Source organism: Alligator sinensis, unplaced genomic scaffold, assembly GCF_000455745.1.
Source record: "Alligator sinensis unplaced genomic scaffold, ASM45574v1 scaffold747_1, whole genome shotgun sequence".
Taxonomy (NCBI): Eukaryota; Metazoa; Chordata; order Crocodylia; family Alligatoridae; genus Alligator; species Alligator sinensis.
This window is the reverse complement of record NW_005842254.1, coordinates 485,228-510,902: the sequence shown is the minus strand read 5'-3', so window position 1 is coordinate 510,902 and position 25,675 is coordinate 485,228. Positions and strand designations below refer to the sequence as shown.

At 40.6% G+C, this 25,675-nt stretch overlaps 2 protein-coding genes across 8 annotated transcripts in view; one reads left to right on the top strand and one right to left on the bottom strand.

Moving 5' to 3' along the window:
- The window catches only part of TXNDC5 (thioredoxin domain containing 5), a 35,970-nt gene extending 12,257 nt beyond the window's left edge, over positions 1–23,713 (top strand). Inside the window, exons 4-11 of one of the 4 annotated variants that reach the window (XM_025208828.1) lie at positions 2,159–2,255; positions 6,932–7,047; positions 9,328–9,414; positions 12,669–12,809; positions 15,295–15,377; positions 20,604–20,645; positions 20,986–21,115; positions 21,965–23,713. In XM_025208828.1, coding sequence (XP_025064613.1) covers positions 2,159–2,255; positions 6,932–7,047; positions 9,328–9,414; positions 12,669–12,809; positions 15,295–15,377; positions 20,604–20,645; positions 20,986–21,115; positions 21,965–22,087 — 819 coding nt within the window. In that variant the 3' untranslated portion in view covers positions 22,088–23,713. The remainder of the gene's footprint in view (positions 1–2,158; positions 2,256–6,931; positions 7,048–9,327; positions 9,415–12,668; positions 12,810–15,294; positions 15,378–20,603; positions 20,646–20,985; positions 21,116–21,964) is intronic. The other 3 variants (XM_025208829.1, XM_025208827.1, XM_025208830.1) reach the window with 3 other exon arrangements.
- BMP6 (bone morphogenetic protein 6) overlaps positions 22,173–25,675 on the bottom strand; it is a 145,628-nt gene continuing 142,125 nt past the window's right edge. For all 4 annotated transcript variants that reach the window (XM_006027591.3, XM_025208832.1, XM_025208831.1 and 1 more), the window contains exons 6-7: positions 25,408–25,518; positions 22,173–25,315 (exon numbers count right to left, since the gene is read on the bottom strand). In XM_006027591.3, the coding sequence (XP_006027653.1) occupies positions 25,166–25,315; positions 25,408–25,518 (261 nt within the window). In that variant the 3' untranslated portion in view covers positions 22,173–25,165. The remainder of the gene's footprint in view (positions 25,316–25,407; positions 25,519–25,675) is intronic.

Genomic DNA, 25,675 nt, shown 5'->3' with positions numbered 1-25,675 from the left:
AGTGAGTTGAAACACAGTTCTGCTTAAACAAACTCTGTATTGTATTATTTAAAAAAAAATTACAGTAGTGTAAGAGTAGTGGTGTAGTTGGTCTAATAAAAGATATCACTGTAAGAAATCCTTGCCTCTCTTTAAAAAATTAAACACCAAATCTAAAGGTGTTTTAGCCATGTATTTTGCGATTTTTTTTTTCCAACTCTTCAATAGTTTCTACAAAATATCTAGTTTCTTTCCTGCTAAGTGGACATGGGTTTGTGTTGCTACAGCTTAGTGATAAAATAGTTTTGGTTCTTTTTCCAGTTGTGTGGAATTGGGAGTGATGTGTGGAGCCTTCAGTAGTTTTTATATTACATATAGCTAAAGACCTCCTAAGTTAGTGAGATGGCACAGGTTGCTGTAAAATGGAAATAAAGTTATTATGTAATGTTATATGCATTTAAACTGCAGCGTGATCTAACATTGAGAGGTAGTGATGTTATGAATGCTATTGGATTTACTATTCAACAGTCTGAGAATGCTGTGATGTACTATTTTTACAAACATTGTATAAGCTTGTGGGCAAATTATTCTGTATTGGGCTATGATTTTCCTGTATGAATGAATTGCTCCAGCTTGATATGGGATGTGGAAAGAACAAACAGGAAGGCAACACAGTGACCCTTTAATAAGTAACCTTTGATCAAGTAACTTCTGATGCAGTGCCAGATGGCTGGCAATTATAAGAGATGGTATGCTTGCAGGTTCCAGGTTGAAGTGACGTGGCTGTTTTCCTAGGGTGGAAACTAGAAATCAAATGGGTAGTAAATGGATAGGGCCCACACTACACGTTACAGGTATTGCATAATTAACCTATGTCACAGTGATCCTCTGGCCCGAGGGGTTTCCCACACCCCTGGGGTGGTAAAAGGAGGTAAAAAAAAACAAAACCCCATGCCCCTCCAAATTAAACAGCAGTCTATCTTCCACCTGCTTCCTTGCTTCTGCCCAAGAAGAGCACCTCACCTGGCCCAATCCAACCTCATGTCCTAATCCACGTTCAATAAAAGAAAACCATTTCCCCCTATATTCCTTCCCAGCTCTACCTACACCTAATCCCCTGCCTCGCTGCAGTGATCCTCCAGCCATGGGGTTTTCCTGCACCCCCAGGGCAAGGAGATCACTGCAGCGGTGATCCTTTACCCCTGGAGTGTGTGGGGCACCCTTGCAGCTGGGAGCCCCTCAGCTGGGGTGCATGGGGCTCCCAGTTGCGGGAGCTTGCTGTGAATGGGGAACTTGGGATCGGGCTCTCCCTGCACCAGCAATAATAAAAATTATGGGATCTAATGCATAATCCCACAATCACACCTCCTGTGGGCATGATTTTGCAAGTCACACGTTAGATTCCATTGTGCCGTCACCTGCATGTATAAAGGGGGCCCAAGGAAAAGAAAGTAAGTTAGTCCTTAGTGAGATTTGACATGGAGACAAGGCTGAAAGACTGGCTCTGTGAAAGAATTTGAAGGAGTTGCTCCCTCCAGATCCAGGGAAAAGCAGACATGCATACAAAGGCTGATTTATTATTTTTAAGATGTACTTTTTCTGAAATGCTTCTGTGATAAATTGAAAAAAAACTTTGCTTTTAAAGAAGCTGTCTCTTCACTGACTACCATTGTCATTGCTTCTCAGGGAATAACAGTGCAGGGTCCAAGCCAAGGTTAGATCTGCTGAGGTAATTGGAGTTGAAAGACAAGGGACTGTAGCCAAGGCCCAGTCTGGGAGCAAGAACCCTGTGATTCCACCTTGAGCCAAGTGACAGCTGGAGGCGAGGTCTGTTGGGGAGGGGACAGTGGCAGGGTACACTTTCAGAGGCCAGGACAGTCTGAGGTACAATTATCCTGGTAATGGTAATAGTTGCCTTCTGTATAGTAGATTTATTAGCACACACTCATTTTGAGTACCTGCTTATTAAGATGTATCGAGTATAAAGCTGAATTTGGAAACGTTTGAGGAATTTGAAAAACGTAAATAGGGATTATAGATCAGTTTATTCTATCATGCAGCAGCGTTATAGAGAGAGCACTATATAAGTGAAAGATCTACTTGAGGGGTGCAGTTCAATCATTGTACAGCTGATGTATAAGGCAGAAATGGCACTCATTTTATTTATTTTTTTTAATAGGAACAAGAATCTGACCTGGAACCACCAAAAGACCCTGAACCTAAACAAGGACTGTATGAACTCTCAGCAGGCAACTTCAAGATGCATGTAGCAGAAGGTAATTTAATTGATTTTCTGTAGCTGTAGCCAAGGTAGGCTTTCACTTAGAAAAGTCTCCAACAGGGAGATTAGTTTTTAAACGCAGGTTCCTCCCATCTTTTCACCCCAAATCTATAAGAAGTTAAAAGAGAGCACTACATATTGCTTACAAAACTGATCACTTTTATTATAGCACGTGCAACTATGTTAAAAGAATGGGTTCAGATGACAAAGTCAAGCAGTCAAAATGCTAGAAAATGTCAAGGCTCTGCTCCCTGGCCCCTTGCTCAGTCTGCACCTTTTTCCTCTTAGTTGCCTTCTGATTTGATTCCATTTTTCTGCAAACTGATTTCTCTGAGGCTCCTCATTCACCCTTATTTTTCCAGCTCCACCTTGTATTTTTTTCTCCAACCAGTCAGTCTCCCTACGCACCCCAGTTCCTTGTCAGTTCTCTCTCTCCACCCTCTCCCTTTTTGATTCATTGATCTAGGTTTCTAGTCCTACTTCAGTTTTCTCACCTCTTCATCTGATCTCAGCCTCTCCATCCTGTATCTTCCACAAGCTCACAGGGCTAGATATCAGTCACTCTTCTCCCTGTCTACACACACAGTTCCCCTCAGTCTGCCCTACCAAACCACTGATTCCAAAATGCTATATTTACTTTTATACTCTGTTTACCTTTCTCCCCCACCAAAAGCAGCCCTAAAAAAATAAGGTGCATGTCTTATGTGGGGAAGCTGATTTTCTGTGCTGGAATGGAATCAAGGAGATGTTGTAAAATGGCTGTTGTGCTTCTTCCCCTGCAGGCCTTAGTGAGTGCGGGTGTGGAGTTCACTCTTCAGGGTTCAGGCTACAGTGTTAACTCCTTCGCAGCTGTTGCTGAATTGGCAATAGCTTTTGGCTGAGTAGTCAACAGCTGCTGTCAGTTCACTGATGGCTGTGCAAGAGTTCACATTTTAGTTTTTGCTAGAGCAGCATTGGTCAGGATTCAGCCATGCAGTTCTGGTCCCCATCCCAGAGCATCTGTGAGAAGCCTTTATAACAGGTATGTCAAATATCCAGCCTATGGAGTCCTGTCATTTGGCCCCTGGTGCCGTCCATGGGTCTTGGATTGGATTTGCGCACCACTGTAGTGCAGGCCATACCAGCCCCATATCCTGCATGAGTAGTGTGGGGCAGCTCTGGTGCATGCTGTGGGTGACACTCAGGGACACATGCTATGCTCCAGGCCAGTGCAGGGTATATGCTCTTGGTGGCACTGCACTGAACTGGGCCCACATGCTGGATTCAGCATGTAGGGCCCATTCACAGGCTTGATTCGGCATGAGGACTGGCCCAATGCCACTCATCTGCCCCTTGGGGCATGATAAGTTTGACACCCATGCTTATAGGATTAGCCATTCCTTGACCTTATAGCCCTTGGCTGGAGCACTCGGTGAGTGTCCCACACAGTCTGGTCAGCACTGGAAGTTATAAGAGGTTAAAAGGCTTAGTGAAGACTGAATCTTTAACTTTTACTGGTAAGCTCTAATACAGTGAAAGGCAACCCCTTGCATGTTTGCAAGAGCGTGGCATGCGGAGGTATTTTGCTTGGCATGTGCGCCACAGGGAAGGCGCCAGAGGCGCCAGGGCTGCAGTACCACAGCAAGAGTCGGCCCCTTGCGGCTCCCCTGCTGTCCACACCAGCACACCAGCATCTTACAAATCAAGGTTGTGGATTTTATTGGTGCTCTGCCCAAAAATGTTGCCGACCTCTGCTCTAATAAGTCTCTTCATTGTACAGAAACTCCCTCTTCACCGCTACCCTTCTCAAAGGCTATTACGTGGCCAAGTTTGGGAAAGTTTTTGTGATGAAGAGAAAAAGCACATCCCTTGACACAAAGGCCCAGCTATTGCTAAATTTATAGTCACTGCTGTACAGCATTTCAAAGAAAAGGTTTCAGAGTATATGGGCAAAACAAGGTATTTTCCCCTTATTCTCAGAGACAGCTGAGTTCTCTTGAGCTGAACAAAGAACACCCAGCATGGGAAGTTTCACCCCAAATGGTTAATCTAGTAAAGTTGTAGCCAGCTTTAAAGTGGGAAGTGTTGAGCATACTTAATAGGTGACACCAGCAGATCCACATATGATAGCAGTCCTTTCCCTAGATAGCATTTCTGAAGGGTCACAGTTTAGTCTGTTTTTTGTTCTTGTGCCTATGTAACACCACTGACAAGACAGCTGCTAGTACTTTTAAAAGTGATCTGTGTTGATTAAATTAAAAGAATTTCCAGATGGCTCTACAGATTGCATCATCCAAACTTATCTCTCTCACTTTCTGGTTTCCTAAAATGCTTCTCTGTAGGGGTGGCTTAATACAAAAAGAATTGTATCAAGAATTCTTCTCTGAGGGTGAAGTTACACATTACCCTTACCATAGACTGTACTAAATCTGTGAAAAGTTAAGTGGTGCTCAAGTTCAAGCTTGCTGTGGGCAGTCACATGTTAAGGATTAATACAGTTTCTTGCCTGCACATTTCTCACCTGCCTCTTGAGGACTGGAGAGCAGGGGCACGGCAAGGAGACAGGAGACCTGAGTGTGGGGTGGAGGGGCATCCTGGAGGGGCACCCTGCTCGGGGTGTGGGGTGGAGGGGCATCCTGGGATGCTGGCAGACTGAAAATTGCTCATTAACTTGTACCTGAAGTAGCATAACTTTGAGATGCTCAGAGGGCACTTAGCACAAGTTAACAAGCTTCAATGTGCAGATGCTTGCATTTTAAGTACCCACAGTATGATCTAAATGTAATGTGTAACTTCACCTTGAGCCTTTTTTAGAGGGCATTGACAACTAATATGACCACAGTCAGTATCAAAGCTTGTTTTTAACTATCTTTAAATTGGATGTGGGTATTTTTTAAACTCTAAGCAGGGCTGTCCCTGGGTGGGGTAAATTGGGGTGGCTGCTGCACACCGTTGGCTTCGTACTGCAGCCACTCGCCATCCACTCCCCTGCTCCGCACTCCGGTCGCTCGCCAACCCACACTCCCAGCTTTGCGCTCTGGCCGCTCGCCACTCCCTGGCTCCACACGTGCTGATATGTCCCGGGACCTGCAAACCCCTAGGGACGGGTCTCACTTTAAGCATTGGCATTTGCACACATGCTCTGATCATTGAACCTTGGTGGTATCTCTTCCCTTTGGTCATGAAAAGTTTGCTATTAAGTTTATAGGGTGAGTTGGTAAAGACCTTTATATTTATATTTTCTAATTTTTACCATTATAAAAGATTCCTACAGCCATTTTCTACAGTTGACCTTTATAATTCAGTAGCGACCAAATTGTGTGGCTACACACGTCTGTTTTGTTGGGTTTTGTTTGGTGTTGTCTTATGAAATTATTTTCAAGTAGCAATGGAAGAAAGTGACCACAAAAGAGAGTGAAGCCAGACTTCTCAGGCCCCAGGATCTACCCTGTTCTCTGTGGCTGTCACATGGGACAGGAACTCCTTCATCTCCAGAGTTGGGGCATGGAAAGCCAAACTGGGCTCCCTTGGTCACTTCTCACATCCAGCATGCAGTCCTGAACCCTGTCTCCCTCTGGGATAACAACCTTCTCCTGTGTCAGGCCTGCCAGTGCTGTTAGTGTCATATCCCAAGCTACGGAAGTCCCTTCTTTGGGATGCTGATGATTCTGTAGTGCAGAATGTCCAGTAGCTAATGTTTAGACCACATCAGAAAAGGTTGGTGATCTTGATGTATGACACACTCTGTAGAAGTTATGGGCCTGCTTGCCAATTGAAAGGTTAATCAGAGATTAAAAACCACAAGACTGAGTCAATAGATTCCATACTTGTTAGGTTCTTATTTATGCGGTACCTGGTTAAGAAACAGCCATGAAATAATGCTGGGGCTAATAATTGAGTAAAAATGGAGGCAGTAATCCCAGTCCAAAAATTGGTGCCAGTAATTTATTTTCTTTTGCCTCATTAATCTTTTTCTCTGCCTGTTAAACTCTGTAGATCTGAAGCAAAAACTTGTCTCTTCTGGGCCTTCCTTCATTTAGTTACCATGGAATAGTTATTGTACCTTTTCAATAGGTCATTAGATATAGGTTGTCTGATGCCCTGTATGGTGTTAAAAATCCCTTTGCCAAAGAGATTATGTTTGTGAATTAGATAAACGTAGACAGGAATATATGAGGAACATGATAAGGAATGAGGAACAAGTTAAATAATCAGTGAAATAGCTATATGGTGGTCTTATTTTAGAAATGCGCTTAATGTTAAACCTTCTTCTGATATGTTATTTTACTTAATTTCTTTCTTCCTTCTGTTGATTTCCACTTTTGAGTTACGCAGGTCAGCCATGTGACTTATTACAATAAGAATAATAGGCTTTTAATAACCCTTTGACTTCACTGATTTGTATGTGGGGAGGTTAGTTTTGGTGAAGATGGGTAGGTGAATAAAACACTTTGGATAGAATATTGAAACAAGAATGGCTGCTTTCGTTGGCTGTGTTTAGTTTGAGACTTTCAGAGATGAATGCAAATTTAAACAGGCAGTGTTTAAAATAATATCGGTCTTTTATCCTTACCATTGTATTTGCAGCATACCGCACATTTCATTTGGAAATACCTTGATACGTTCCTGATCGGGGGTGTATAGCTCAGTGTTTCAGGTACATGAGAATTGAATCTGTCTTCTTTTTTTAAGGCAATCACTTTATCAAATTCTTTGCCCCTTGGTGTGGCCATTGCAAGGCCTTGGCCCCAACCTGGGAACAGTTGGCATCAGTCTTTGAACATTCTGACATTGTCAAAGTTGGCAAGGTAGGTTGAAAACTCTTACCAAACAGAAATTACACATCATTTGGACTAATATATTAGCCAAGTATAATTTAATTCATTGTGAACTCTCTTAAGTCTTTCTTTATTTTTTGTTTAGCACTTGGTAATTCAGTCTACCTTCATAGATCCATTTTAACTTTGAGCTTGATATTTTGCTTGCATATATCCATGTATATACCCACTACGGTTTGTTTTGAAGAGATGGCCAGTTCTAAATTGTCAAGATTATTCATTTTAAACAAAAACTTACCAGAAATTATATAAACAACAACTCCCTGTGTGTAGAAGAGAAGCAAAAATATAAAGGTCAAGAAATGTAGGTGTTGGGAGGAATATATTCAGTTTGCTTTCTATTATGTTGCATTTGTCTGTTGCCAATGCTTGATAAATAGCTAAGATTTATTTTGAGGAGTAAAAATTACTGTCCCTCTGTTCTCTACAGCAAGGTAAATCTTAGATCTAATAAAGCCCTTGGTCATCTGACCCCAGCAGTCTTTCCTGCCCAAGTGCAGGGGGGCTAGACCTGATGATTTGTAAGGTCCCTTCCAGCCCCTAACAACTATGAAACTATGAAGAGCTTTTTTCTGTTTTCTTCATCCCAACAAAACTGTTTTAAGCTTTGAGGGTCTTCCATCTTAAAAACTGATATCTTACCTTGCTTTACTATTTTCCTTAGGGATGATAACCAGATTCTGTGGTGTATTTACCATGGGAGCTTGTTACTTTTACCTGGCGTGACTTCTGTGCAGAGGTATGCAGGTGGTCTGGCAATTGCAGTTACTCGCTTTATTTGCTGACCCATGCTTGAAGTCCTGGTGGCTTAACAGTCTCAATCCCTTAGGGCTCTCCAATGGAGAAGAATGTATTATGGCTACCTTTTAAATTCTTAACCTCTTTGAAGGTTTAGGTTGATAGTAGATAGATGGCACTAATTTATAAGTAAAACTGTTACTGACATTGTGAATGCTACAGAGGGCCAACGAGTAGTCTCTCCTTTCACTGTCTCAGTAGCGTTTTGGGTTGTTATTGGTAATGTTAGCTTCTCCTTATTTGAAATAATTTTGAAAAATTCTTTAAATTTGGAAGAGTAGGTTTTAGGGTCCTGTAGGTCAGAATGACTTCTCCTTAGAAATGTAAACACAATTTTGATTTCTGAATACAAAAGTACCAGAGGATTTTGTTCTTTTTGTTCTGTATTAAATGTTGTAAATAGCGTGCCTGGAACCCCTGCTTGACCTATCGGGACAGGAAGGTTGTGGGATGGGGGAAACAACTAGGGACTGTCGGTACTTGGCTTATCTATCTTGCTACAAAGTTACCCACTGTCTTTTCATTCAGTTACAAAATCTAGTGCTTTCCAAAAGTTTAGTGGTCTTGCTCTGAGCAGTATTCTGGCATTTGTTCCTTGATAAAAGCAAGACATTTTGTCTTATGTCTAGCCAGTTTTGTTTTATTGGATATCATGACATTTTTGAGCTGAGACTATATTTTATCTAAGACTGTAATTCTCTAAGTAAGGGGGAAACGTGACCTCGACATAGGTTGAAGCAAGACCAACATGTAATCCAGATGAAGAATGTTCAGTAGCACTACCACCTTGTGACTAGATTGTGTGCAGTCTTTGGGGTTGACCTCACTTTGTTTTCAGCGACCTGTGACAAATAATTCCTAATGTTAACTTCAATGTGCTGTCTCAAGCAGATGTTGAATCGTGGATCATATTTCTAAGTCAGTTTTCTAATAGATTGACTTTTGGCAAAATTACAATCCAACTTGCCTTAAAGTTGCTTTACTAGCATGTGGAATTTCCCTTGTATTAAAGTCAAGTTGCTAGAACTTGATGTAATTTCTGATTTCAAAGACAGCTCCAATTTCCTAAAAAGGGGTGAGCCAGGAAATCCATGTGCTGAAAATTAAGCCTTAAAGTTCTTACATCTGAGCTTTGTGTGCTTTTACTGCCTGGGTTATATTTTTCATTCTGCAAAGCCTGAGCAATTGTTTTAATTAGAGCAGCTAATGATAGAGCTTTTGTTCTTCTGTGCTTCTGCCCATACTGTCCCTAAAGCAACTTGAGGGATATGGTGGATCGCTGATAGACTTTCAAGAGAAGTCTTGCAAATTATTTTGTTTATCTTCTGACAAGCCATGTGTTTCTGTTGGTATATATTGTAAGATACCAATTTTCAAGGATATGATGTTGAGTATGAAAACACTTGATTTTATTTTATGAATGTAAATGATGTTAATTATTTTAAACTTCAGGTTGATTGTACTCAGCATTCTGAAGTCTGCTCTGAGAACCAAGTTCGAGGATATCCCACCCTCCTCTGGTTTACGAATGGTGAAAAGGTGAGTCTGCAAATTCAGCATGTGATCAACATAATTTTTTCCATTGTAAAGTATGTGGGTGGTTTGTTTTGTTAAGTTGGGAGGAGATTTTAAGCTGGCTTATTTGAAAGCTCCTTTGCAAGAGAGAGAAAGATGGAGTTGCAGACAGGGCAGTCTGTGTCAGATGTTAACTTGTTTGGCCCATACATAAAGCTTCAAATGAAGTAGTGTACCTGTTCTGCAAATAACTAAAGCAATAGCATGTTTGTGATCCAGAGACAGATACCTCAGAATACACCAATTCATGTGAGAGTTCTGTGTGTCTTTCAATGTTTTCATTTTATCCATATGTGCTATGAAGTGTCTGAAAGCACTGATGAAATAGTCATGATAAAAAACTGTGTACCTCCTCCTGAGTAGATTACTTTGGCAGAATAATGTGTGAGTAGTGGCCAACTCATCCAGCAGAGCAGTGCCTGTTGAGGCCACATGAATTCCTCCTTTCAAAGCTGAGATTGAATCTTGTGGCCCCAGTTGACTTATTTTCCTTCCCTTAATTGAAAAAATTGTAAAGATGACTCTGGAAAAGTTAGGGAAATGGCAAGCATGAATCTGAAGAAGCAGTATACTTGGCCAGCAGCAAATAAGCCTTACATTAAGTAGTATTTTTATTTTCATTTAAACACTCATTGGATGAAATAATGGTCTAGGGAGCAGAGACCAGAATCTAGAACTATCCCCGAGGCTGATTAATGATCCTTCTTTTTGTGGCCCCATGAATCTTGCTTTCTTTTCTGCATAGTTTTACGTCCTTGTCAAACAGGGAGGGACTTAGTGCACCTAGGACTTTCTAGAGCTAGGTAGCCACTGAGCAAGATATTTTTGGATCATAATTTTGGGCTCAAGTCTCTGTGTCCTTACTTGGATCTGGCCTGAAAGCTGTTGACCGGTGGGAACATGGCTGACTCTCCAAAACCCCTTTCAGCTGCTTAATGCTGATGTATGACTGATGCTCCATACATGAGGTGGTCTCCAAAAAATGTGGTATCTTTTCAGGACTCTCCTGCATGTTAACAAGCTGAGGTTGCTTCAGAGTAGGCTTTCCTGACAATATGGGTCTATGTCTTGGATTTCTCCATTAATGAGAATGAAGTTGTTCTGATTCCTTTAGACTGTCCAACTACTTCCAAAACCAGGTGCTAGGAGAAAAGATGAAACAAGAAAAAGAACTAACTTCTTGCTGTTGTGTTTGATAAAGAGGAGCCACCTCTGGTGAAATAACAGTGACCTAACGATTCCTGGTGATATTATTAGCAACATATATGATGGTCTCTTGTGCTGGACTTTTATGTCTCAGTATTAGACATTCTTTCATGGACAAATGCAGCATAAGTAAAACCTTTAGCAGTTGTGACCTACCAGCTCTTGGAATCATTTATAGCTGTCCCATGTGGAAGAAAGGTGGTTACGATGTTGTCCATTAAGAGAGGTTTAGCATTGTTGTGTCTAACAGCATCATCCTTTTCCTCATAATTGAAATCTGGTCCTGCATCACTGCTCTTGAACAGAGGGAATAAAGCGGTGGAGGGAGAATGGGTATGACTTCTGCTCTGCTGAAATGGAAAGGAATAAGCAGGTATGGACTTCCCAGGTCCATCTTATTTGATCTCCCCTGATAATTTAGACCAGAAAGGATCCAAAAGACAGGAAAAGACTAAGGAAGCGTTCTCTCTCTCTCTCTCTCTCGCGCACACACACACACACGTAGGGTTGTTGGTGCACTTGAATAGGTGCTCCTAATCCAAGACTTTTCAGAGCCAAACACCTGCTGAGGCTGATACTGAGATCCAAGATCCAGAACTGAATAGTGTAGCTCCATAAAAGAGCTTCTGACAAGTATTGCCCCCTACTGTGGGTTGGCACTCGAGAGCCAAGGTGGAGCCAGCCATTTCAGAGGTTGGGTCTGAAACCACAAATGCTACAGAAGGGTTCTGATCATTGTCATTTAGGATCCTTAAAAGACCTGTGACTGGAGGAGGTGTTTGAATCAGTACTGTGGCTCTTAGAAGATCTAACTATATCTGCACCAAGTCAGGGTGTGGGCTTCTGGTAGAGTTTCTGAAAACTGGGGCTAACACTCCTAATGTTAAGATCACTTATTTTGTCTTTGTTGCAAGCAGGTCAGAGTTTGTCTTCCCTTTATGACTTCCAGCTGAACCCCAGCACTCCCAGAACTAACTTCAATAAGGGCACTTCCAGGCAAAGTGCAGGGGCAGTCATGATTGAGCATCATGACGCACCTCTCAAAACTGCTTGTTTTTTTTCTTTTAGCAATGCCAAAGTATTAGATTTAACCACAGTGATGACAACAGTTTGGACCAAGGATGGAAGTTGAAATCCTATTGTTCTTTTTATTTTCTTAACATTTGAAGTGAAGTTTGAAGAAAAAAAATGTCTAAAGTTGTATTTCTAATTTCATGGTTGGCTCTAGGCATCTGTTTTTTAAAGTAGTGGTTCTTTTAAATGAACAGTCAGGTGCTCTGAAGCACAAGGGAAGGAGTCCATGACAATTCTGAAGCCCCACAGGTAGGTTTATAGATTAGTTAGAGTTTTTGTTATGAGCATGCAGAATACAGGCATTTCTTTGTACAGGTTTCCCTTGCTTTGTGCTGTACATGCATTCCTGGAAAATGGTGCATAACTTGAATTCACATAAAGGGAGCCCACTTTACAATGTAACAAATAGGGATATGTTCCAAGACCTAAACTGTACTGACCCCCAGACCCATTTCTACCACTTTTACAAGACAATTTTGGTACTCGCCAACAGCAGACACACACAGGCATGGGGTGGTGGTGAATGTTTAGTCGGTGTGAAGAGGGTGGTGAAGGCTTCATTGATGGACCAGGGAGATTAAGCTAGTGGGACACTAAGAAGCCATAGTGGGGATGGCAACTACAGAAACACGTCGCAGACAACAAGCGAGGATCACAGATCCACACCTGAGACTATATTTTGGTGTGAGTCACTCCCACAATGCACTGCACAAAGCAGCTGACTGGGCTTCCACCACACTGATTGCATAAGAGTGAATTTACCTTGCATACAATGACTTTTTGGTATAAAAGGGGTCATGGCATAAGAGTGAATTCGCACAGACAGAACCCGCATAAAGCGAGGGAAACCTGTATTTACCTTTTTTAATTAAAGAAAAAACTTTTGCTAATATTAAACTGACAATCTGTAGTTTCACAAATGACTTGATTAATTTTAGGCTGACCAGTATAAAGGAAAGAGAGATTTGGATTCCTTAAAGGAATATGTAGATTCCCAACTACAGAACTCCAAGAAGGCACCAGCTGCTGATAAACCACCTGAAGGTCAACAGCAGCCTCCAGGACCCATCCATGTTGATGTAAGTGCCAGTGTGCCGTAAAGATGCATAAAGAACAGATCTACTTCTGTCCCATAGGGTTTGATAGCTAGTATAATATTCTCTTAAAACCATAACATTGCCTGTAAATCTCTTAATTATTTTACAACCTGGGCTAACGTAGACTGCATGACTAACTAAATAACTAAGATTGTTTTAACACCCGATAACTACGTCTCTATGTGACTACCATGTGCAGGGTTTTGTTTGTTTTCTAACTCTACCATACCATGTCAAGATTTTAATTTTAACATTCTTCTTAATAACATTTAAAAATCTATAAACAAAAACTTAAATTGTAAATTGGACCAAATTTTTTGTGTGCAAAATTTTAGTCTACTGTTAACTATTTTAGTGTAGCAGTTATTGAATAGCTTATATAACCGTAAACATTCATGATGCCTTTACTAACCTGAGGAGTTGGAAAACTTTGAAGAATAATAGTAATAATAAATAACCAACGTGTCATAATTGTCACAATAAGTTGTTTAGCTTTACAATATGATCTTCATGTTTGATCTTTGAAACTGTTCTTGATGCTTTGCTCATTTTATCAGGCTTTGTGACATCACATTTGGTAGCTGTTGAGATGAATGTCACAAACAGCATTCTGAGCTGAAAAAGGGAAAAGATAGCAGAAATAGAGCAGCTGAAGAAAAAGGATACTGTATTTATAGGAAAGATGGGAAGGAAGAAGCTCCAAGACTGGCAAAAGTAGAAGAATTACAAAGGAAAATATAAATTAGTAGTTTAGGCTTGTCACAACATGGAGGTGGGCAAAATTAAAATAGAGGTCACTTGAGTCGTAGCATCATCCTAACAACTATCTGCAATTTTGAAGGATGTTTTGGTCTGTATCTGCTCTAAACAAGTAGAGAAACTAAATGAGAAATTTGTTTTGCCTCTTGTAATGCATAGATAAAAGTTTTTATCAAATTTTCAGATAAGTTCTCTCCAATAAAAAATACTTTGACATAATACAGTAGATAAATTTTGCTTTGTGTGACCTATGTGTTGTACGCAGCAACTCTGTAGTTATTTTCAGACCATATTGGAGGTGCTTTGTGAATCTAAGGCCCCTAGCAGACATTAACTCAAAGGTGTGATCTGATCCGTGATCTCAACAGTCACACCTCCTGCCACGCCATGCCACGCCATGTTAGAAGCTATACAACCACTGCTATACTAAAATAGTTAACACGAGACTAAAGTTTTGCACGCACAATTTTGGAGCTGGGGAATAGATCCCAGTTGTCCTTTACTTGCTAAAGTGGGTGTAGCCCAGGATTGTGATTCTAGGCTCCCCCCGTACCAGCAAGTACCAGCCATAAATTAACCTGAATGTGTGCCCAGGTTACTATTTAAGGCGGCTATGCCATTTAAGATGTGATCAACAGGTTAATCATGTTTTAAATGTAATGTGCCAGGGACTTAAGCGCCTAATGGTTTTGTGGCTGCTGAACAGAATTGTCTAGGATTACGCTCTGTGACTTGTCTAAATACTACCTATGCCCTACTTAGGCATCTACAAGGTTGATTAGGTTTGGACACTTCATGTAGTGAACTTTCAGTTTAGATCTCATGGATTGCATATAAAAGAAATAAAAATAAACATGCTATTTATTTATTTATTTAAAGAGGTGGAGGAAGAGGGCTTTTTAATGTTTTATTGTTTATTGCAGTAAAAGTAGTATGGGTGGTAGAGTCAATTCTCTCCTTTATTTTAATTTTCCTGGTTGTAATTTGAGGCCTCTCTAGAAAGTGGATTTTGTTACTACTGACAGAATAACCTTTGTATTTCACTAGAAGCCTTCCCCTTCCTACACACAAGTTTTAGAGCAGAAGTTTTGTTTACTTGGTGTAATTCTCTGTGATGGCCCAACATACCAAATCTGCACGTAAGCAAAATGTTATTGCCATTTTGTCCCATCACTCATACCATTTACCAAAAATCCAGCATGAAATCCAAATTTAGTGTGTAATCTTTGCATTTGCTACGTGACATTTAAATGTTTGTTTCTGGTAACAAATCAGTGTGTTTAATCACATAATGTAACAAATTAGTGGGAAGAGAACTGCTTTTGAAGATATTATGAGTGTGGCTATGATATCTGCTTTAAACAGCCATGAGAGATCTTTAATGAGTAGATGAATGAAAACGTAGAAAAATGAAGAGGGATTCTCAATTACTAAGCACTGCCATTCAGATACTGCAAAGGTACCTATGAGGACACTTTATTTCTACAACAGTGAGCAACACTGACCACATTGTATTTCTTTCCTTAGCATATAAATGGAGAGAAAACAGTTAAGTTATAGAAGGGGTAGATCCTGATAATTGTACATAGCAGATATACTGACTAGACATACTGACAGTGGCACTTTGGTGAATTTTTCTTTAACATATTTCAGAAATTTAGAGAATTTAGCCAGTTTTAAGGTTTGGCTTTTGTCTCTCTCTTCACAGCCTACAGTCCTGTCTCTCTCTGAAAAAGACTTTGACCAAACTGTTGCAAAGGGGGTCACCTTTATTAAGTTCTATGCTCCATGGTAAGCAGATTTATAAATGATGGTTTTGAATGATTGGTTATTAGCTTTTTATTCATTATTTGTTTTAGGTTCTTGCACTCCAGTATAAATTGAAGTAGATAAATAAAACGTATTATATCTTAAATGCTACACAAAACTTAGACAAATTAAACCTTACCATTAAATAATAGGGTACTAAATAAACTACAACCCACTTCTTGACAGCAGTCTCCAAGAAAAGCTTGACAAAACAGGCCTTGCTGCCTGCCTGAATCAAAACCAGGCTCCTGAAGACCTGTGGAGATTTAGGCTGTGAAATGTCCTTGAAGACTTACCATCCAAAGATGCCTTGATTTGATTTAAGCAGGGAAAAGGGGGACAGTGAGGTGCTGTCCCCAGTTATCTCAGGTGATCATTGCTACCTGGGAATTGCATGAAGTAAATTACTAAGGCTCTGGAGGTTAGAAACTATACCTACATATCCAGGTAAGGTGTCAGTAGAGATCATGGAAAAAAAAGGTGTACTATACTACTATCAGAGTCTTGGTAAACACCTCATTTTCTTGCATACAACATGCCGTGGAATGAGATGCACAGCTTTTCATACTTCCTTTAAAAAAAGAAAAGAAAAAAAGATCTTTCCTTGTAGTAAGTAACTGAGTAGCAGCAGCTAGGGAGGAAGCAGAGCCTGCTCATTGTTCACCTCCTGGATGGAGTTAGACTTCACTCTCATTTTCTCCCAGCTGAAGCTTATGCCACAGAAACTGCTGTTACTCTATTTCCTTGCATATAATACACACGGCAATTTCCAGCAGGCAGTTGGTGGGGGGTGAAGTGCATGCTGTATGCAAGAAAATATGGTAACTGGAAAGGATAATCTATTCCAGCTGCAGTTTCTCAGTGATCTTATTGAAGCTACATGTAGTGCATTTTATAGTAGCCCACCTTTGAAATGAGCAAGGATGATTGTGTTGAGGTCTTGTATCATGTACTCAGGTGGAAAAAGTTGCAAGAGCTCAATGGTTATGTTTGATAGTTCATGTTTCCTGAATAGCTAGTACTTTTCAGTGGGGTCCAGTGGGATGCCTGTGTTATATGCCAGATAGCAAATATCCCTCCTTACCATGCACTGAAGACAAATGCACTTTACCTCATTTGTACCTAGATTGAGAAGCAGTGATTTCTTCTCTACCCCAGTCTCTTACTGAGTTATATCATGCTGGCTATGTTGGAGAGGTGGAAATAAAGCTGGATGTCATTGTGCACAGAGGACAAAGTAACTCAGATTTCATCATTAGCTGTTCTAACCCAGCATATGCATTGAACAGGAAGTGGTGACAGAATAGAAAATTACTTATGTGATGTTATATTGTCAGTGTTTCAAAGCAGTACGTTTGACATTTGTAGTATAGCAATACTGGAAGCAAATGCATTGTATATTTTAATATGCTTAGGAGGATGAAAAAGATATCACTCTGGGTTATTTTGAGACTAGGAAGGAATGATATTGCTGCTGTCTAAAAGAAGTACCACAGATTTTTAAATTCAGCATAGTTGACTTTGAATGATGGCACCTTTTGTTATGGTTGTGTCACTTGCATTGCATCTTAAGGGCTGTCCATGAACCTGGATCCTACAGTCTGTCAAACCAAGCTGAGGTTGACTGAGCTATGTCTATTAGAGGTGTGCTCAGGCTTCTTCAGGGGAAGAAGAGAAACGCAGTAGTAAATCAAAATGCGACTTCAGTGCCTTTTCTAGCAGTTCTCACCATCCTTTATTACCTAGAACACTTGCTTCCTTTGTAACTTATTGGAGATATTTATGCACAGAAAAGTCCACGTGTGCTGCCTTTAATGCTCATTCTCAACCTACTTTTGTTCTCCTTTCTTCTGTCATTGCTGAAACTAGAGTGAAACTATTCATCATGTGCTTAGCATGCACTGGGTTCTGTAAAATACCAGTGTGCTGGTCTGATGATCATAAATAAGTTTATTGCTTTTTACTTCTTTTACCCTTGTAGACTCAACATAGGTAAGGGAGAATGAGATGGATTTCATTTCTTGTGGAATCATTAAGTTCAAGTTATACCTGTGTTCAGTCACTGAAGATGTTAAGATTATACGGGCCCAAATCTAGCCTGGATAACCTGTCAGAAGTGGTGATGCATAGTGGGTAATAAGCCTAGTTAAAATATAGATTCCAAGGTGTGGTTTGCAGTGTTAGGAACTGGTTTTCCATATTATGCTACTGAGCATAATATGGGAAGAAATGGAAAGATGTAATCCACTAAATCCTTTTATAGTGGACTTTTCAGAATTGCCTGACACTTTCAGTGTGTTCTTATCTAGAAGGGGTAGTGTTGTATAGGGCTGACTGAAAGAATGCCAGATAATAACTGAGAGAGGGCATTTAAAAAAAAAACTTTTTAACCAGTATATTCTCTGTGGCAGCAGCTATCAAAAAGCTGTAGTTTAGAAAAAAATTCAGTATATTTACATAGTTTGTCTCCTGTTCTTAGCCTGAAAAATCATGTATATGTATACAGTTATAGTTCACTGTATATAAATGATCTTTTTTTCTCAAGTGGACTAATTTGTGTTGGGTTAAGCAAATGCTGTTCTGTAGAGTTTTACTGCCCCTCAGTTTGTTTTGGGTAAATATTAGCATAGGTTGCATGGTAAGTACAATCCCATCCTGTCTTAATTGTTTTTGTGTGTGGTCGGTAGCGCCTTTACACTCGCATAATCTTAATGGAATAGTTTAATAATATACTTGTTTTTTAACTTGTAGAAAGAAAGCACTGATAAACTCTTCACTATCTTTGTCAGTGCTCTCTCTGAATCAAGCCTAAAGATATTTTTAGGCTGCTGTAAAGGCCAGACTTAGGTGCATCTGGGGCAGAACAAAATGAGCAGCCCATCATCTTTAATAATAATAAAGTGTAGCCTAGGAATTCTTTTATTGTAGGCACTAAAGAATAAAAACTCAAAATAACAGAATTAATGTGTCAGTAGTTGTTTTTCCTATTTCATTAGATCTGTTTCTTGAGAGTCAGTTCTTCAATATGACCCTTCTACCCCATATTCTTACATTTTATATAGCTCTAGAGATGCTGGTTTAAAGCATCCACAGTGTCTTGACAACAGTAACTGATATGTAGTGAAGATCAGAGTATGGCCCAGTATGTGTGTTCTGTAGATAGCAAAGGGCATATATAGCAAAGGTTAGAGGGGCGAGCAACAAGGGTGATGTCGTGGTGGGGGTCTACTATAGACCACCAGATCAGGAGGAAGTGGTGGATGAGGCTTTCTTCAAAGCTAGCGGAAGTTTCCTGATCACAGGCCGTGGTTCTCATGGAGGACTTCATTCACCCTGACATCTGCTGGGAGGGCAGTACAGCAGTGCGCCGGCAATCCAGGAAGGTTTTGGAGAGTGCTGGTGTGATTGCAGAGCCACTGGCCATTGTCTTTGAAAAATCATGGCAATCAGGAGAGCTCCCGCATGATTGGAAAAGGGCAAACACTGTGCCCATATTTAAGAAAGGGGAAGAGGATCATCCAGGGAAGTACAGACCAGTTAGCCTTACCTCAGTCCCTGGAAAAATCATGGAGCAGATCCTCAAGGCATCCATTTCTAAGCATTTGGAGGAGAAGGTGATTAGGAACAGTCAGTATGGATTTACCAAGGGAAAGTCATGCCTGACCAACCTGATTGCCTTCTATGATGAGATGACTGGCTCTGTGGACACAGGAAGATGGGTGGATGTGGTGTACCTTGATTTTAGCAAAGCTTTTGATACGCTTTCCCACAACATTTTCCCAGGCAAGCTAAGGAAGTATGGACTGGATGAATGGAATGCAAGGTTGACTGAAAACTGGCTGGAGCATTGGATTCAGAAAGAAGTAATCAATGGCTCAGTGTCTAGTTGGCAGCTGGTATCAAGTGGAGTGCCCCATGAGTCAGTCCTGGGGTGGGTTTTGTTCAGTGTCTTTATTAACAACCTGGAAGATAGCACAGAGTGAACCGTTGGCAAGTTTGTCGATGACACTAAACTGGGGGGAGTAGTAGATATTCTGGAGGGTAAGGCTAGGATTCAGAGTGACCTAGAAAAGTTGGAGGATTGGGCCAAAAGGAATCTCATGAGGTTCAACAAGGTAACTGCAAAGTCCTGCACTTAGAACAATCCCATGCACCAGTACAGGCTGGGGGCTGCCTGGCTGGGTAGCAGCTCTGCAGAAAAGGACCTGGGGGTTACAGTGGACAATAAGCTGAATATGAGCCAGCAGTGTGCCTTGTTGTCAAGAAGGCTAACGGCATCCTGGGCTGCATTGGTAGGGGTGTTTCCAGTAGGTCAAGGAGAAGTGTTTATTTCCCCTATTCAGCACTAGTGAGGCCACATCTGGAGTACTGTGTTCAGTTTTGGGCCCCCCCACAACGGAAAGGATGTGGACAAATTGGAGTCCAGTGGAGGGCAACAAAAATGGTGAGGGGGCTGGGGGATGTGACTTATAAGGAAAGGCTGAGGGAACTGGGCTTATTTAGTCTAGAGAAGAGGAGACGGAGGGGACTTAATAACAGCCTTCAACTACCTGAAGGCGGGGTTCAAAAGAGGATGGAGCTAGACTGTTTTCAGTGGTGGCGGATGACAGAACAAGAAGCAATGGTCTCAAGTTGCAGCAAGGGAAGTTTAGGATAGATATTAGGAAGAATTTTCCCACTAGGAGGGTAGTAAAACGCTGGAACAGGTTACCCAGAGAGGTGGTGCAAGCTCAAGCCTTGGAGGTTTTCAGAACCCGGGTAGACAAAGCCTTGGTTGGGATGATCTAGTTGGTGATGGTTCTGCTTTGAGCTCGGGGTTGGACTAGATGACCTCTTGTGGTCCCTTCCACCCCTAACTGTCTAGGATTCTATATTCCCAGATCTAGCTGATAAATAGAACAGCAACTAGTGGGTGAAAGCTTAAATTTGGAAAGGGGAAATCTGTTAAAATATATGAGTGCCTCTTTAAAGTGGACACCAGGGTTTAAGCAAGGAGGTGGGTTGAGATAAATATGACTTCTGTTTTCTTGTTAAAATATTAAGTCATCAACTTTGTGCTGTGTACCTTGCATCATAATTGACTTTAAAAGCAAAGCAGATCCACACCACTTGCTAAACGACCAAGCAATACTATAGGATTAGTTTGTAGAGAAGGGGGTTATGATATATATTACACAAGGCAGTACCTTAATTGCAACTTTTTTACAGCCTGACAGATCATGTTGCAGCAAAAAGTTTGTTTAATATAAGGTAAGGCATTACATCAACTTGTTTTAAATATTGGCAGTCTCTTTGCTGTTCGCTTTACCTTTTCCTGATGGATGAGAGATTTTATTGCATCAATCCACTGAATCCTGTTCCAGAAGCAACTAAATACAAATGAGAAGCTTTCCAATCACTTAGCTTATTTTAAATATGCCCTTGGTTTGCTTTGTCAGTCTGGCACAAACATACACAGGGTTTTCTGGCCTATATATTAGGGAAGGAGGAAAGGGCAACTAGAGCACAGTTTATGGATATCCCAAAGATGCTGGCAATTAAGCAGGAAGGTATGTTTGCTAAAAAAATGACTTATTTTTTTGTTTTATAGGTGTGGTCACTGTAAGAACTTGGCTCCAACTTGGGAGAACCTCTCCAAAGAGCAATTTCCAGGTTTGAATGATGTCAAAATAGCCAAAGTAGACTGCACTGCTGAACAAAACGTCTGCAGCAGATTTTCTGTAAGTGTGAAGACAGGTTTAAAATGAATTAGATAAGCTTGTACCCCAAATAGAAGTCTCCAGAACGTGGCCCCTCCAACATAAGAATATAAGGGGTGAATATCAGGAGCTGGGAGAAAAGCTGTTCACTAGGGCATCCCAGGGAAAGACAAGGAGCAATGGCCATAAACTGTAGAGGATGGTTTCAGGTTGGATGTAAGGAAAGACCTTCTTCACAGTACGGGTTACCAGAATCTAGAAGAGACTTCCCAAGAAGGTGGTGCAGTCTCCAACCTTGGAAGTCTTCAAGAGGAGACTGGACAGACACCTTGCTGGGATCATTTGATCTCAGCAGTATTCCTGCCCAGAGCAGGGGGGTTGGACTCAATCTTTCACGGTCCCTTCCAGTGCGATTCTATGACACTTCAGTGTAGGCTGAATTGTTCTGTCACTGATCCAAATCCTGCAATGTGAGGATGGTGAAATTCAGTTTGTCCTGGACTGTGCTTGATTCTATTCACACTCATAACTGATGGATTAGGAGTTTGTAACTTACTAGTGGGAAACCCTCCAAAAATGTAGTAGCCATTGCATTTGTGTGGGAAAACTTTTTCTAAGAACATACTGCCCTTACTTCTCTGAGACAGACCATTAGAGCTGGCATTTCTGCTGGTGTGTAGGGGTACTTTACTCCTAACTGATTTTACCACTCAAAAGTAATGGGGTGGTGCTGTCTTTGAACCTGGTTTTGTTTACACCAAGAAGCCCAGCCTTCTGTACACCCTGGGGTTTTTCAAAATCAAGTTTAGTGTCAGAATGATGTCACTGAACTGAGAAGTTATGTGTTTATTTTTCCTCCCTCCTTTAAAGGTACGTGGCTATCCAACACTTTTGCTCTTCCGAGGTGGACAGAAAGTCAGTGAACACAACGGAGCCAGAGATCTTAAATCGCTGCATAATTTTGTCTTGCGGCAGGCAAGGGATGAATTGTAAAACACGTTTGGATACTTCTGCCTTGGCTGTTCTTGTACAGTAGCTGTGGGAGTTAAATCACGTCCATAGTACTGATTTGCGAATATTTTTTTTTTTGGAAAATGTACTGAACTGTGGTATCTTCCGTGTGTGTGTGTGTGTGTGCGTGTGCGCGCGCTTTAAAACCACTGTACTGACTCTTGTGATGTTTGTTGAGGAAAACTCTTAACAAATAGTTACTGTCCACTTGGAGAATATTTTTAGCATCAGTTGTATTAGTGCATTTCTGTCTTCCTGTGATGAAGTGTAAATGGTTTTCTTTGAGACTAAAATAGATGAGGAAAATCAAATTAAGGGAACTGGTAGATTATTTTTGTCTTCAGGTTGGATTTGGCTAAAAGCTTGCTACCCAAGTACCCCTTACAAACTTCCCACCGTTACTAGAAAGGTGAAAGCCACAGCTATATTAACAAACACTGCCTTTTCAACTGAATCTAAAAACTTCATTTGTTTTAATATAGCTGCTGATTAAGAAGTGGAAAGTTATAGGAGGTTGAGAAAGAAAACACACACACATTTGGAAGATACCAGGCCATTATTACCTTCTCATTTCCTGGTAATATTCTCTCATCCTGGGAGGTCTAGCCATAATGAAAGTAATGGTACTTTTAATACGTGCCTGAATATTACTGATGCCATAGTGTACATGTATATCAGGCGGATTTTTATAACTGTTCAAGCAGGATACTCCTGTTTAGCTGGAGACTTGAGTTTATGCTCTTTTTACATGGAGCTAAAATGAACGAACTATTGTAACTAACTTCCTTAGGAAAAATTGATCGGTTAGAGCTGATGACATCTCCTAGAAAAGCAGAAATGCATTTAGAAACAGTTCTGGTTTCTGTACCATATTTGTTAAACTCACTTGCCCTAAGATCTTGAATTCATCTCCCCTCCTGCTGCTTATTTTTTACTACTTAATGTAGTAGGAACAATGCTTTAGTTTTTAAGCAGTTGTAGACAAGTTCTGATTCTCATTACTGAGAGACAACATTTTTCCAGTTCCTTTTGAGCCTTAAGCATCTCTTCCAAAATGTCATTGTTCTTCTCATATGAATGCTACAGCCTTTCCCATTGTGTTGCCTTGAATGAAATTACTGATGTAAGATGTTCCATATGTTAAGACATAAGCCAAAGAACTTAATGCAGGAAAAAGGTGCAGCTGCAAATCAAGGGCTAAATGCTGCCCTCCCACATGTACAGAAACTCGGTTACAGGTGTCTACATGCAGCGCTTGACTAAGTCAAGACACTTTGTGTCCATCATATGGAGCAGTGAAAGTCACCTTTTTAATCGCTAAATTACTCCTTTGACACTTCACCTTATGCTATCTGTCAAGAATGAAAAATGTACAGGTGGAAAGTTTACAATAAGAGCTCAGTCTTATATGGCAGATGTATTCGATCAGAGTGTACGCTTCTGTCTTAAAAGGAAGCCTTTATTAACCATATTAAACAAAACAACATTTCTAGTGAAGCACAATCTCATGAGTGGCCCAACCTTTGCCTCATGAGTTTCTTGTATAAAATCAAAGTGGTACAATTGTTTACACTGAGATTTTCTAAATAAAAACTTTTTTTAAAAAAAGCTGTCTTTCTATAAATGATACAGCACAATGAATATACAGTGACAAGTGCAATAAATTATAGCTTGTATTTACAAAACACCTCTTTTAAATGCAAGACTTAAGAGGTAAGTGCATTTAATACAGGGTTAATATTGATCAAAAATAACTAGCTGTTACTGTAAATTTTGGGCATAAAACTTCTATAGTTGGAGCACAGCCAAAATGTGAATATATCTAACTTTTTCAATGCGATTTTTGTTACAGAGTGACGTTTGGGGAGATTGGCCAAATAATACTGTAGATCCATGGGTTCCCAACCTTTTTAGATCAAGGATCAGCAAACCACAGACCGGAAGCAACTGGGACTGGCAAACTGCAGTCTGGAAGTAACGGGCGTACTGCAGACCGGCAGCCAACCCTTTTTTATACTTAGCATAAAAAAGGGCTGGCTGCCAGTCCTCGGTATGCCCGTCACTTTTGGTCCGGCAGCCAACCCGGTTGGGAACCTCTGCTATAGATAGCTTACAAAAAAATACCCCTTCAGCAATGGAGTGGCTATTCAGCTGAGGGGATAAATTGCACCTAAAATCATACAAAAATACCCTGGCGGTATATGTGAGAGGCAGTGGATGTCATTGCAATACAAAAGGGACAGACGTAGCAGTTTCAGGAGGTATAGAACCTAAAAAAAAAGGCACTAGACAAGTTTACAAGATAATTCCCCAGTTGAACTTTTGACTCAAAAGATCACGTTGGGTCTGGGATTCTTTTTATGTATGCAATACATAGTACAGCCAGACTCGGAACATACAGTTTAAGTCTATGCTTTACTGTGTGGTTGGAGGACACATGGTTTGAGGGGCTTGCTTTGACACAATTGAAGCAGCTGTTTCCCATCTTCCAGATTTTAGGAAGAGTTCAATCAGAGATGCAATAATTTTAGATGGAAGGCACTTCCTATCCTTAATTAGAAATTCAGATTATCCAGCATAAAACACAGTCCTAACACTAAAGTACGACAACATCACTTTGCTTTTTGTCTTGGTGAACCTAAATATAGTATGTGCGTCTTCAAGTCTCACTGTTTCCATGTAGCAGATGGTGGTTTCTTAACACTGAAGTGCATATCAAGCAGCTAGTTAAGTTTCTGCTGCTCTTCCAGGGAGTTTAAGACTGCACAGAGCTTGATCCAAGCCAACAAAACTTGTATGGGCAGACTTTTCTTTTGTACTCCACAAGTCAAAATTTTGTAGATCAGAATGGCCACTCTTATAGATTCTGTTTTTGACAAATCCAACACTTTCTCCTGTTACAAAGTAGGTAGGTATCAGTGAGGTTCTCTTGCAGTTTCCTCTCATAAGGCACAAGTATTGGTTTGGGAGTGTCACAAGAGTGTTTGTTGGAGTTTCTCCAACATCGAGTAGATGTAACCAAGGAGTTCCAGGTGACTCAGTGGGTCTGTGTGGAAGATGTCAGTGACACCCACAAGCTCTTACCACCATATTCCTGTATTTTTTCAGAATGACATTAGAATTATCGTCAAAGTAAAGAACTGAGATGGCATTTAGTTTGGTGGGTGCACAACAGGGTTTGGGGACATATTCAGGATTCATAAGATGGACCTGTTCCAAAAAAGAAGACATAATTGGGACAGTCAGACCCTGCTCTCCATTTTTTTTCCTGTAGCTCAGCACACATCTTTCATAGTACTTACCAAAGTTTGCACAATGGCATGATTGGTAGCATTCATGTGCGCATTGAGTGGAAAAGAGCATTCTCCATCACAGTAATTGGCTGCATAACCCTTTGGTGCAATTATCCAGTCCTTTGTTAGGAAGTAAACAGATATGGTTTAAGTGACATAAGTTAAAGGTGCATGTTAGTAATAGATTGCATAATGTCATTTATACAAACCATTAGGCCTAGCTAAAGTTTTCCATTAACTTTTTTGTGAATAGGGTTAGAGTACAAAAAATTGTCTA